A 12,041-nucleotide genomic window follows, 5' to 3' on the forward strand; every position below is an offset into this window, starting at 1 on the left:
CTATATGTCCCTGACATGGATGGATGAAAACATTTGAACTTTTTCCTCTACTTTTTTAGACCAGCAATATGCAATGTTTCTGTATGGGAAATTTATATCTCAGACATTTGTATTTCTTTCTGTGTTTTATTTTCAAAATAAAGTCAAGCCAAATCAAAATAAGAACAGTATTCATAGTACATAAAATCATCTTTTCAACAAATTGCGTAAAATTAGGCAATTTTTTGAGGCAAACCTGATCTCTCACTGCATACTGTTTGGGAATTGCTGCTGTACTGTTTTCTGTGTGTGTGTGTGAGTGTGTGTTTGTGTGTGTGTGTTTGTTTGATCCCATCACTACATCAGACTCAATTAAGTGCACAGCTAAAATGGACAAACACTATTAGAATGTCACTTAGTAGAGTGAAGACCAAACTTGAGCTGTTCCTTAAAGAGATTTGTATGTTAGGATGCAACAGATTCAAGACAACAGGACTGTACCATTTACGCTCTGGGGCAGGATAGAAAAAAGTGTGAATAAGTTCCTCGAGCAACGTGGAGTGTCGTATTTGTGTTTGGCCGTTTCTATCATAGCATGCTGCTGCTGCAAGGTCATTGGATTGTGACATTTTTTATTCTGGGGGTGGGATTTAATCAGTCAAACAGCAGAAGCTCAAAATAATTTCTCAAATGACAGTGTTAAATTGAGCTAGTAAGGCTGAGCCATTTTTCGTTCTCAAGTGGAATTAAATGTCCCGTTGTCAGTCAAACACTGAAAGTGAAAAATAAATACTTGAACAAAACTGCATATAAATTTGTGAATATTTGTTTGTCCATTGTATTTGTACTGATCCGACTGATGTAAGACAACAGGACCAAGCGTACCATTTTTTTGTATACAAGCGGAAAGGAAATCATGTCACTTTTTTTTTTTTTTGATTTGCATGTTACCATGAATCAGTAGCAATGTTGTGTGCTAATCTTTCCACATTTGTTGGTGTGCAAAAGACATAACAATAACGTTCATGTGAATGTGAAATACCACCTAACCCAGTGTCCAAATGGTACTGTCCTATTTGTCATTAAGAAATCGTCAGTGCCACGACTGCCCAAAATAAGAATTGTCATTCTTCCCGTACAGCATAGTGCTATGTATCTTTCTGCCTCGTATTGCGCTCCACTCATGTTACAAATGTTGCATTTATTTTTTTCTGCTGTGTACAGAGCTGCAATGGCTCAGCTTTTCATCTGTATGTATGTGTGTGCGTGTTTTTTGTCTCCATCCATGCCTCACTCAAGACTTTGACTGTAATGATGTAGAAGGTAAACGCCATTCTGTTCTTCTCCACGTTTTCCTCTGTGTCACTCCTCCTTGTGCACCGTGTAGTACACCCGTGTAACTGCCCTGTTTGAATCACCACAAGTGGGTTTGCTGTCGGTATGGGCATGGCATTATAGCAAGCAAGCAAGAATAATCAGTTTTCTATCCAAGCCAGGGGCTTCACGATTTGGCAGAAATCAGGAGTGTGTGAGGATAATTCTGACGCAACATTTTAGCTACCTGTAAGCAAGGATCAGCAACATACTGTACTTGTTTGATATGGTAGGATTGGGGTAGGAGATAATGGCAGCATTCTCATCTCTTTGTTTACTTTAACATCTGATTTTAGAGAGAATGATCATTCCTTAAACTGCTGTCCAAAAATTCTTTTTGGAATTTTCTTGTCTTAGGAGATTGCATGCAAATTCAAACAGGTCTTGTCAAATTCCTCTTGTCCGGTAGTGCTCTCCCACTTGAGCATGCAACCTTTTTCTTCCCCATCCCGTCACCTTTACATGGGCATACCCCAGCTCACCTCTAGAGTCCCCACACCCCCACTTTGCATCCATCATGGTGGTTCATACCCACATTAGCTTAATGAAAACACTTCAGAGTGAGTAGTTGCTGCACTCTGGTTGCAATCACCCACACTTTCTTCACATATGCCAGGAAGCTTAGAATGAAAGTATTTGGTCTCATACATGATCCTATAAAGACACCATACGGTTACAAAGGTATCCTTTCTGGCTTGATATCCTTCTGCACACCTTAGCCAGTAGATATTCTTCCATATGCTCTCACATGTTCCTAATGGAGTCTTTTGTCTACTTTATGGTAACAATGTTGTCATTTACATTCTTATTACTGATACAAATGGCAAACAAGCCAGACCTGTTACGCATAACGAAACCCAATTATAGAACAGAAGTGTAAAACCATGACAAATACAAATGATGTGTCAGGTCGTTCTGAAGGCAGATGAGGATTCAAGGGCAGCCTCGTGGATAGCGGTTAGCCCATCAGAGTTAGAGTCAAAAGGTCCTCGGTTTGAATCTCATACTGAGCATACTGTATGCTGTTTTTGGAGTGAAACTTTATCTTCTTGAGAGACCCACCAAATGAATGGAAAGGTCTCTCCTCCATTCCCCTTTGATAGTTAATGTTTGCATCAACTCGTTTTGGTGTGCATACATTGGCCTCCAGGAAGCTGTATAATGCAATTAGGATATGTTCTATTTATGTTGTTTTGTGTCCTGTGTTAGCATAAGCTAGCAGAAGCCAGACTTGTGTGGCTGCTCCAAATAAACAACTTTTTATTTTCAGAAAATTCAGCTAGAAAATTGAGGAAAGTCATATTATGAATATATGTTTTGTCTGTATGTGATCAGTCCAGGGTGTACTCCATGCCTCGGCCAAAGTCATTTGGGATAAGATTCGGCTCACCCGAAACCAGAGTGGATGATCAGTAAAGAAAATAGATGGATCAGCCGTCCAGTTACTTTTCCTGTCAGTGCAGACCAAGCCTTCATCCCTAATCCACTAATGGAAAAATGTGTTCTCCTGTGTTGTTCTATGCAAGGAATGGATTCACAAATGCTTCCATGGGCACGTGGCTGCCAGGATCTTGGTGGGCCATCGCGGCCAAACCATCTGGTTCTGTTATGCAACACTGGCTGTCACATTGCGTGCCATTTGCCAGCGCCTATATTATCTTGGGGACGTAAACATTTGAATGGTTGTTGGAGTTAAAGTTAAACTAGTAGTACCTAATAATTTGGTTTCGAAACAACAGCTGGTACATCATCTTATGATAAGGGGAATATTGTTTGTTTCATTGTGACGCCAAATCAAGCACTTAACGCTGATAGTTAATTGACTCTTTTATTGTTTGTGTACAGATGGTTGGTTTTTCTAGAGAATTACTGAAATCAAACAACCAAGTTTATCTTTTGTGAGCTGTCGCCCTTCTGACTTTTGCCGGATTGTGATATAATAGTCCAGCTAATTTACGTAGTACAGCCTCCACACTGAAATTCTCATATAGGAACTCCTCATGACAAAGGCAAAAGATAAGCAGAGATGTAGTGTTGGATGCACATCTTACCGTCGCTGGTATTATTCTCATGTGCAGCACATATTCAGTTGTTCACCAAAATCGATGATGTTTGTGTTTTGTGTGTCACCACATGCATGGAATCGCTCCACTAATTGAAAAGTCTAATCTGGTGGCAAGGTGACAAAGTGCTTCCTCCTCGAGTGAAAAAGCACTTCATGCTCTGACTGTCTTAATGGTAGATCTTTTTTTTTTTTTCTTTTCCATACCTCGGGCGAGTCAACGCTCGCCTTGTCGCACTCCATAGCTCTCCCTGTCATCATGGTAATGGAAGCCGTATTCGGTACTGGTCTCCAGTTGAGGGGGGGCGGGTTAGCAGTGGCTCATTTGCACTAAAAACAGTATTAGGGGAAGCTTGTGCTATAATTGTTGATCCTCGAGGTGTTTTGTTTTTTGTTTGTCACAGAAATGTTATTACGACACGTGGAATTTTAAATTGCAAAAAAGAAACACATCGCCATTAATATTCGGGAGCCTCCATCGACAAAAGTTGGGAAAAAAATGTTCCCTTGTAGCTTATTTATTGCATTCAATGAGTCTTAAGCAGAGAATGACCAGTCCCCCTTGAGCCATCAGAGAAGCTATTTTAAAGACATACGACCCTGTCTTTACTACATAATTCATTTCGTCACATCTGTATTCATAAATGGATGGACTCGTTAATAGTAATAGTGCTAATTTGCGACAGAGGGCGAAAAGAAGTCAAGCTGACTTAAAAGCGAAGAAAGAAGACAGCATCCTGTTACATGGGACAGCATAAGTGAGCCTGATTAAAGCCAGAATTTCTGATACTGCTCTTGTATTGGGCCTCATTGGAGCGTACAGGTGTACCTAATGAAATGTCCGGTGGGTGTGTATAAAATATTGACACAATGGACTGTTTGTACCTTGAAGCTAACTGTCATATTACTTTGCATTACAAACATGACAGTGATTTATTGAAGTGTAATTAGTGTGTTAACAACCTCACAGGCCACCACACACACACACACACACACACACACACCCTCATCTGTGTGTTCTCATTACCATCTTTGTTAATCACTAGCTTTGCCAGAGGAGCATCCTTATGATGAGATCACAATAGGTAAATCTAATTAGAATGGTGTAGTATGTTAGATGTGCATGTAGATTTTTTGCTCCCAATCATAGAGTCTTGAAGACATAGTGGTGGTGGTAGTAGTAGTGTCGATTGAACTAAATTTACGGAATTTCGTTTTGAGCTCCATGGACAAATTCTACTCATGTATGGTTGGTTTGTTTTTGTACACTTTTATAGTGAAGGACGACGGTTCGGATTTGGGCAGTAAACATATCAGTAATAGAGTAGATCCCAATATATAACTGTATGTGTTAAAGAAAGTTTAGTCAATGTTGCTGTCAAACAAAAGGCAGATGTGTCAGTTTTCTTGAAGCTTCTGCATAAAATTTGCAGAAAACTGCGTTTTATTTGACAGTGACGGTAGTTTGAATGTTGCACAAAGTAATCATTCTTTTTTTCTTATATTCCAAAGATGACCATCTGGACTCGGATGGTAACTAACACATTTCTTTCCAGTCATCACTGTGTCTTAGCAAAATATCACAGTATGTTATTTAAATATCTGAAGAATCTTGCAAAAACTATTTTGAAGTTTTCAGTGAACAGCATCTGCATTTCCCCCAAAAAATAACATGGTTAAATAAATTATTGATTAACGGCATTTGGGAGTTCATTTCAAAAAGTAAATATCTGCATATATTCTAGCTACGTTTCACTTTTTGAACTGATGCCTTTTTCTTGCTAGTCTAATTTATTGAGCTGCACCTGTACTAAAATTGTACATTTGTTGTATTCACTCATGCCCTAAAGCTGACACTGTGTTTAATGAGGAGGACGAGCATCCCATTTTCATCGATGACGGTGAAGGTAAAAGTGCATTGTTGAATTGAACTGAGGATGACAAAGTGCTCTAGAAGAAGTCAATTGTGCTGCCCCTGTTAACGATGTGTGTGCCTTAGGCTACAGTATGTTGTTAATAGCTCTGGATGGTGAATAAATAAATGAAAAGCTCATTCGAGCTGAAAAAATGAAGGTAATTCCATATTTTTCCCCATCCCTCCTGTTAATGGATGATTCACATCCAACACATTCAGCCAGAGTAGTCTCCTTTAAGTGTTCATAGTTTGTACATAGTTTTCCTATATTCTTAAAGCTTCTCTCCTCCATCAAGATGAGTGACTCACTTGGAAAGGCTCCTCCAGTGATTGAAGGCTGAGTTTGAGATGAGTGTGTGTAGTTACTCTTTGTCGACAAAGACACACACGCAACGTGCCTGCCTTCCGCCGTTTAGCAGGGTCATCCGCATCCAGCTCTTTTAAGCGTACAGTCTCCGGGTAATGAGCTTGGCTCGCTTTTGTGCATTCATTGACCATCGCTGGAGCACACGCGAGCATGTACTACGACGCAACACTGTATCTTTTTGTGTGTGTATGTGTGTGTTCTTTCTATTTATGTGTGCACAAATGCATTCCCCTTTTGCACATCCTCACAATAACCTCGTTCTCCGATTCTCTCTCTCTATTGATCTAATCTCATGGTCCAAATGACCATCTCTTCTAAAAGGCACTCACTGTCGCCAGGGTAACCGCAGTAATCACCACAAACTGGCTAACCTGGTTTTGCAGTCAATGTTTTTTTTTTTGTATGCAGTGGTCTGTGATGTTAGTGGAAGAGCTCAGGCACCTCTTTTGTGCTGTGTTCGTATTAGCATTGCTAACATCACAGTTCTGGCTTGTACATACCCTGTCACATATGCAATGAAAGGTAAAAGTAGAGTGAATGTTGGCTTATTTGGGAATCACCGTTTGCAAACTCAACCACTCATTTTGTTCTATTTTATTTGATTTGATTTAACAGCAAAGGTTTGTGACTTGAGGTAAACTTCTCAAGAGGGTGCAGAATAAAGTACGGAGTGCTGTTGGTAGTGGTAGAAGTTGCAAATCAGCTGTTACAGACTAGCTCCTCAACGTAAGGCTGGGGGAAAAAAAAACTTAAAAGACTTTTAACCCACAACAGAGAAGAGAAACTGGGACTAACCTTTTAAAGACATCCGAAAATCGATTTCGCTAACTTAGATCTGAAGGTGCAGGTTGCTCTACCGTTCTAGTTCTACACTGCTTAAAGATTTCTGATTGGAAATATTGAACCTGTTTGAACAATTTATGATTGCAGGACCAAAAGTTGCCACCCATTTTTTTTCTGAAGTCAACAGGGTAATCACAGACAGAGTTCTTTCTCTTCCTCGGCAAAGTGTCACATACCTTCATCAGCTTGTGAGCCTTCTCTCTCTCTCGCTCTCTCTCTCTCTCTCTCTCTCTCTCTCTCTCTCTCTCTCTCTCTCTCTCTCTCTCTCTCTCTCTCTCTCTCTCGCACACATGCCCACACACACATCACATGCAGCTCTCCACCCAACGCCATTATAAATCTTGCAGACAGCCGTGAAAACGAAAAGCAGCGCAAGCAACGTTGCGATTAGACATTCACAAACATGATTAATGGGCTTGTTTTGGGCGCCCACTATGTGCGGAATATTAACGTCGTCTTGGTTTCCGCTACGACCGGCAACACAGATTTTTGATTCCATTTGCTCGCTCGTTTTACCGCCTCTTGGATGACTGAGAATAAACATAGCATCTGTAGCCACTGGTTAATGTTGCAATACAGCCAGGGAAAGGCTAAAAGCTATTTTTGTTGTTGTTGTTGTGGCTGTCATCACATATGATTGCACATACTGTACAATTTGCACTGTAGAGTGCTTTCCTGCTTTCTGGCCCATGTTGAAAGCCAGTGGACTATGGAAATGAATTATACATGATGTTATTTGGAGCATGCAAGTTGTTGTTTAGACACCAATGCATGTATGGCGTTATCAAGCAACGCACAAAGGTGCTCATTGCACACAAATCCATTGATTTTTTTCTTTTGCCATGGTTGTGTGATACTTTGTGAGGTGGCTCGATTTTTTGCTGTTTAGTGTCAGCTGGCAAATTAGCTTGTACGATAGCCTGGGTGCTAATCGTGGCATTAGATAGCAGAGGTCCTCGCTTTGTGTTCCTATGGTGAGGACATAACTCGGAAGAATCTGACATCACATAATTGCTAATTTTTGAATAGATATTTTGTTATGCAATGTGTGTGCGTGTGTGTGTGATCAATATGCAAAGCATGCAAATACCCTGTATGAGCAGTTCCTCTACAATTTTTAAATTGCAGCAAAATGTCTAAGTGTTTGATTTTTTTTTTTTTTAAATCATAGCTTCTGTTAATCAAAAGTCAATTTAATTCTATGACTTTCAAAGCATATTTCTTCGTACAAGGAAAAAAGAAACAAATGGTTGATGCTCAGAACCATCTGGTCAGTGCGGCGGCCCTGTCGTGCTCTCAACGGAGCATCCTTGGCTCCATCTGTATTAGCTCATGGTTATGCATGATGCTCTCCCTCTTCATGTTTATTACCTCTGCATTTGCTATTTTGGCTGTTAAGACGCTTGTAGGGTTGGCGGGGTGGCCGCTGCATATTTGAAGAAAAAAAAAAAGTGTGATGGAAGCTGGGGTTTAATTTCTGTCACAGTTAAGTGCTAGTCTAAAAAACAGAAAGACAAGGCAAAGTGAGCGTGAGGGCAGAATAGAAAGACAGGTGGTGCAATCTGCAGGGAGCAACAAAGTGTGTGGGAGGAACTTTGCTCCCTGCGGACACTCTGATTGGACAGCAAGATGGTCAACTGTGACTTCTGCGACCTTGCCTGAAGTGTTTCGAGAGTGTCTCTACATTTATGCCAAATATAATGGAAAAAAATACTACAGTTATGTAGCTGTCGATAAACTAGAAGACAATGAGCTTGGAGACATTGCAGTGTCTGTGAAACTGAAAAAGTATGTAAGAGCTCTTTAGACACAAATCTGTTCATATCCTTAACTTTTTAAATATGACAGCAAAACTAGTGAAAATTCATTGCATGATGTTAAATTCACTTATTTTCATGCACCTTAGAACATAATGTTCATTATCTTTGCACTACTTGTTTGAAACGACGACTTTGAAAAAAACATCATGGTAGGAACTGGAAATGGTTTGCAATGATCTATTTTAGCATCCCTATAGTTGTGTTACATTCAATTCTGCTCTTTCGCTCAGTTAGCTTGTACTAGCTTCCGGCAATAACAGTAGCGCAAATACTGTCGTCACAGACATTATCAATCGGCATACTCCTCCCACGACTGTGATGAGAGAAGGCCTCGACAGCTTTGTTCTTATTTGCTTCTAAAGCAAGGAACGATGTTATAAAAGTAAGTCAGCTGCCTGTGAGGGAGGAGGAGACAAGCAGAGGAATCCCTCTGAGTCATTCTTTGAGTTTTCCTCCGTGTGTAACACTCACACCCTCCTCTGCTTTTCCTTTTTCTTTCTTTTTTTCTTGCTCTGACTTGGATCGTCACTCACCAAAAGCTTTTTGTCGCCGCCATCGCCTGCTTTTGATTTATTTACCTGTCTGCTCCTCATCCTCCTCTCTGCAGAGCTCGGATGAGGCTGCTCCACCTTCTTCATTCTCTCCTTGTGGTGGGAAGCAACAGAATGCAAATGTCTCATGAATGGATTTCTGTTCTTTTTTACTCATGCTCATTTATTATTTTCTACTGCTCTGTGTCTATAAAATGTTCCAAAAAAACACATAAGCTTAGTTGAGATCAGGTCTTAGTTTTACCCAAGTATCTGTACTTCTACTTTTGTCATCTATGTTCTCACCAGCAGCATGGAGGCCTCTCAGTAGGACATTAAGATGCATTCACTCATTTATAACTAATTACTGATTGACGTTCTCTCACTCTTCATATGTCTGGTTCTGTCCCATTAATACATGACTCTGCTCTGCTCTGTGTGTGTGCGTTTAATAAAGAGAGCAGGCAAGCAAATCAAATAACAGCCCCATTCTGCTTATTGGATTTCGCTCTCCTCACTCAAGGCTCTCGCACACTTTGTTTCACACGCGCATGAGGCGACATAGGATCAGACATGTACAGCTAATTGAGAGCAGCCTGACTCAACAACTCTTGTTCCCACACAGCGGTGAATGACACAGGTGGTATCCACAGGCGGAGTTACAAGGGGGGCTTTGGGGGCACTATCCCCTGAAATATGCTTGGAAACCCCATTTGCCAGGTCAGATAATTGACGTTTTTCCCACAATCCCCCAATGCCCTGTGGGGAACATAAGAGTAAATATTTATCAGCTTTTTATTTAAAGAATTTTTGGGGTTTGTAAAAAAAAAAGTTTGTTTTGTTTTGCGGACCCCTGAGATACCCAAACGTATTCTTCAAAGGGCCGGAAATGGGACAGTTGCATTGTGGGCTGCGATGATCACGAATTTGCACGCCTTTGTACTGTGTGACAGGCGCAAATGGAAAGGGGTTGACTCTTGCTTATTGTACTATTGGAGAAAAGAACTAATTCATGCGAGGCAATTACTCTGGCATTGTGTGAGTGTGTGTGTGTGTGTGTGTGTGTGCATGTGTGTGTGTGTGTGTGTGTGTACAAATAGATGTGCATTTACAGGAACAAAGATGCTGATCCTGCTGGGAATAAATGAGTGATTCAGCCTGATGCGATAGGCAAAATTGAAATGAGCTCCGCCAGTTTAAAACGAAATAAAATCACACTCGCTCACTCACTCACTCACACATGCACACACGCAACACACACACACACTGGGGATGCATCGAAGCTTGCAGCAAGATAGGGCGTGTGATTTATAAATAGCTGCACAACCTCACACAAGTGCTATTTCTGAACCTGCAGAGTCGTGACTGACTTAAACAAGGGCAAAACTCAAAGTAACAACTTGGCACACACAGAGGAAAACCTCCAAACGTTTCATCACACCCGACGGAGATACACATCTTTTTTCTTTCCCTCTTTTTCAGCTTGTGTCTGTCTTAATCGCATATGACATCTCCCTTTGTCACGGCGCTATTGAAGCTTCAGTCACATTTCAAATCCTTTGTTTCATTCTCGGGGGGGATTTTCTTTTTTTTGCCATCGCTGCTATTTCTATTCACGCTTCCTTATTGCCATTAACTGTACAGTGAGACGCCTCACTCTTTGTCAGTCCATAAAGCCTTGAAAATACACATTCCGAGTATACGTGTACATGTCAGTAGAAGCCGTGACGCTGCATAGACTCAGTGACTCAGTTTATATGTTGGCGTATTTGTGATTATGTAGCTCCGTGTGTGTGTGTGGTGTTTACGCTGGCCCAGTTCACCTGTGGTGGTGATTATGAGTCAGAAAGGCAGACCATGATGCGCTTGACCTCTCCATGCAGACCTCCGAGCAAGCCTAGTGTCTGCTGAGATGTTGATTGGCTTCCATGGCAAGCTGTTGTTGTTTACACAGTACAGTGCTGGGAGGTCATAACCAGGAAAGCCATCTATGCGTGAACACGAGGCAACATTTTGGGGGAAATATCATTTTGTACGTGTCCCCAGTACATGCTAGTCTTATTCATATTTTGTTGGTGCAATAAATATTCAGCAGATGGGTTCAACTTTTCAGCAACCTCTGGGCACTGCAGTTATATCCTGTACCACTCTTGAGTGGAATTGACCACAATTCAATTCAAATTGACATCGCAGTGTCCTCAGGCTCGCATTGTGACCAAAGCCAGAAAATGATTGATCAAAACGGGTGGAATAAGCTGCTTCATTTTTAGTCCACAAACACGTGGGGGGGCATTTACAACATATTATTGCAAAAAATCCCTTTTAAAAAATACTCAAACAAGAGTACAAAGTATATTGGATTAGACCTGACAAGCACAATTCAGCCAAAACGTGTTGTCATTAAATACAATAAGGCAAATCTCTGCTTTGGACCCAAAATGGCCCCTGTGTTGTACTTTAGACATCCCTGTTCCAAAGCCTGCCAGGATGCATTTGTGAGGTTAAAAATCTGCGTTTACACGAAAAAATCTACCTGGCAATGTTACAACATTGGTAGCCTGCACCAGGAATCGATTGAGGGAAGGCCCATAGAGGGACTAAGGGGTCGTTGGTGAGGATCAATTGGAGGTTTCACCTTCGCTGTCACTGCTGTCAACGAGAAGTGGCGAGAACATTCAAGAGCCGTCTCTGAACGTTTACTCGCCTGATCGTTGACAATTGTGCAGAAGTAACACAAGTGTGTACTAGCGAGAGATTCAAGCTTTTGAAAAGGAGGAGAAAGGGGTTTTCCCGGGAGACTGGCACGGTAAACTTGTGCTAAGCTGAGATCACAGAGGGCGGATGAGCCGGTGCTGACTGGCGTCTCTTTTATATTTTTTCACTTGGTGGTCGATATGCAACATGGTGTGCTTCCCGACGGTTCTCCATTGATAGAATTGAGGATAGCCACACTGTGCTCGCCAGGCACAACATTTCAAATAATCACTCTTTAAGTGGTAAAAATGTTTTCATTTTACGCATTAAGCATTTTAACCTCTAAGCGTGATGGTAGATTTTGTCATTGAAAACAGGATACACTCCAGACACATCTTATGACGTCACTAATTGAGTGCTTTGTGTGACTGTCTCAAGTTGCATCACCACGCCGGAA

General features: G+C 41.2%; 1 protein-coding gene across 8 annotated transcripts in view; it reads left to right on the plus strand.

Moving 5' to 3' along the window:
* The window catches only part of shank3a (SH3 and multiple ankyrin repeat domains 3a), a 126,034-nt gene that overhangs the window by 81,732 nt on the left and 32,261 nt on the right, over positions 1-12,041 (plus strand). For 6 of the 8 annotated variants that reach the window (XR_015859262.1, XM_088379900.1, XM_088379895.1 and 3 more), the window contains one exon: positions 1,279-1,302. The exons of the other annotated variants lie outside the window; for them this stretch is intronic. Coding sequence is in view for 5 of the 6 variants with exons in the window: in XM_088379900.1 (XP_088236026.1) it covers positions 1,279-1,302 (24 nt within the window). In the remaining variant the exon portion in view is untranslated. The remainder of the gene's footprint in view (positions 1-1,278; positions 1,303-12,041) is intronic. 8 annotated transcript variants of the gene reach the window in all.

This window comes from Syngnathus floridae, chromosome 6, assembly GCF_059516105.1.
Source record: "Syngnathus floridae isolate MCC-2025c chromosome 6, RoL_Sflo_1.0, whole genome shotgun sequence".
Taxonomy (NCBI): domain Eukaryota; kingdom Metazoa; phylum Chordata; class Actinopteri; order Syngnathiformes; family Syngnathidae; genus Syngnathus; species Syngnathus floridae.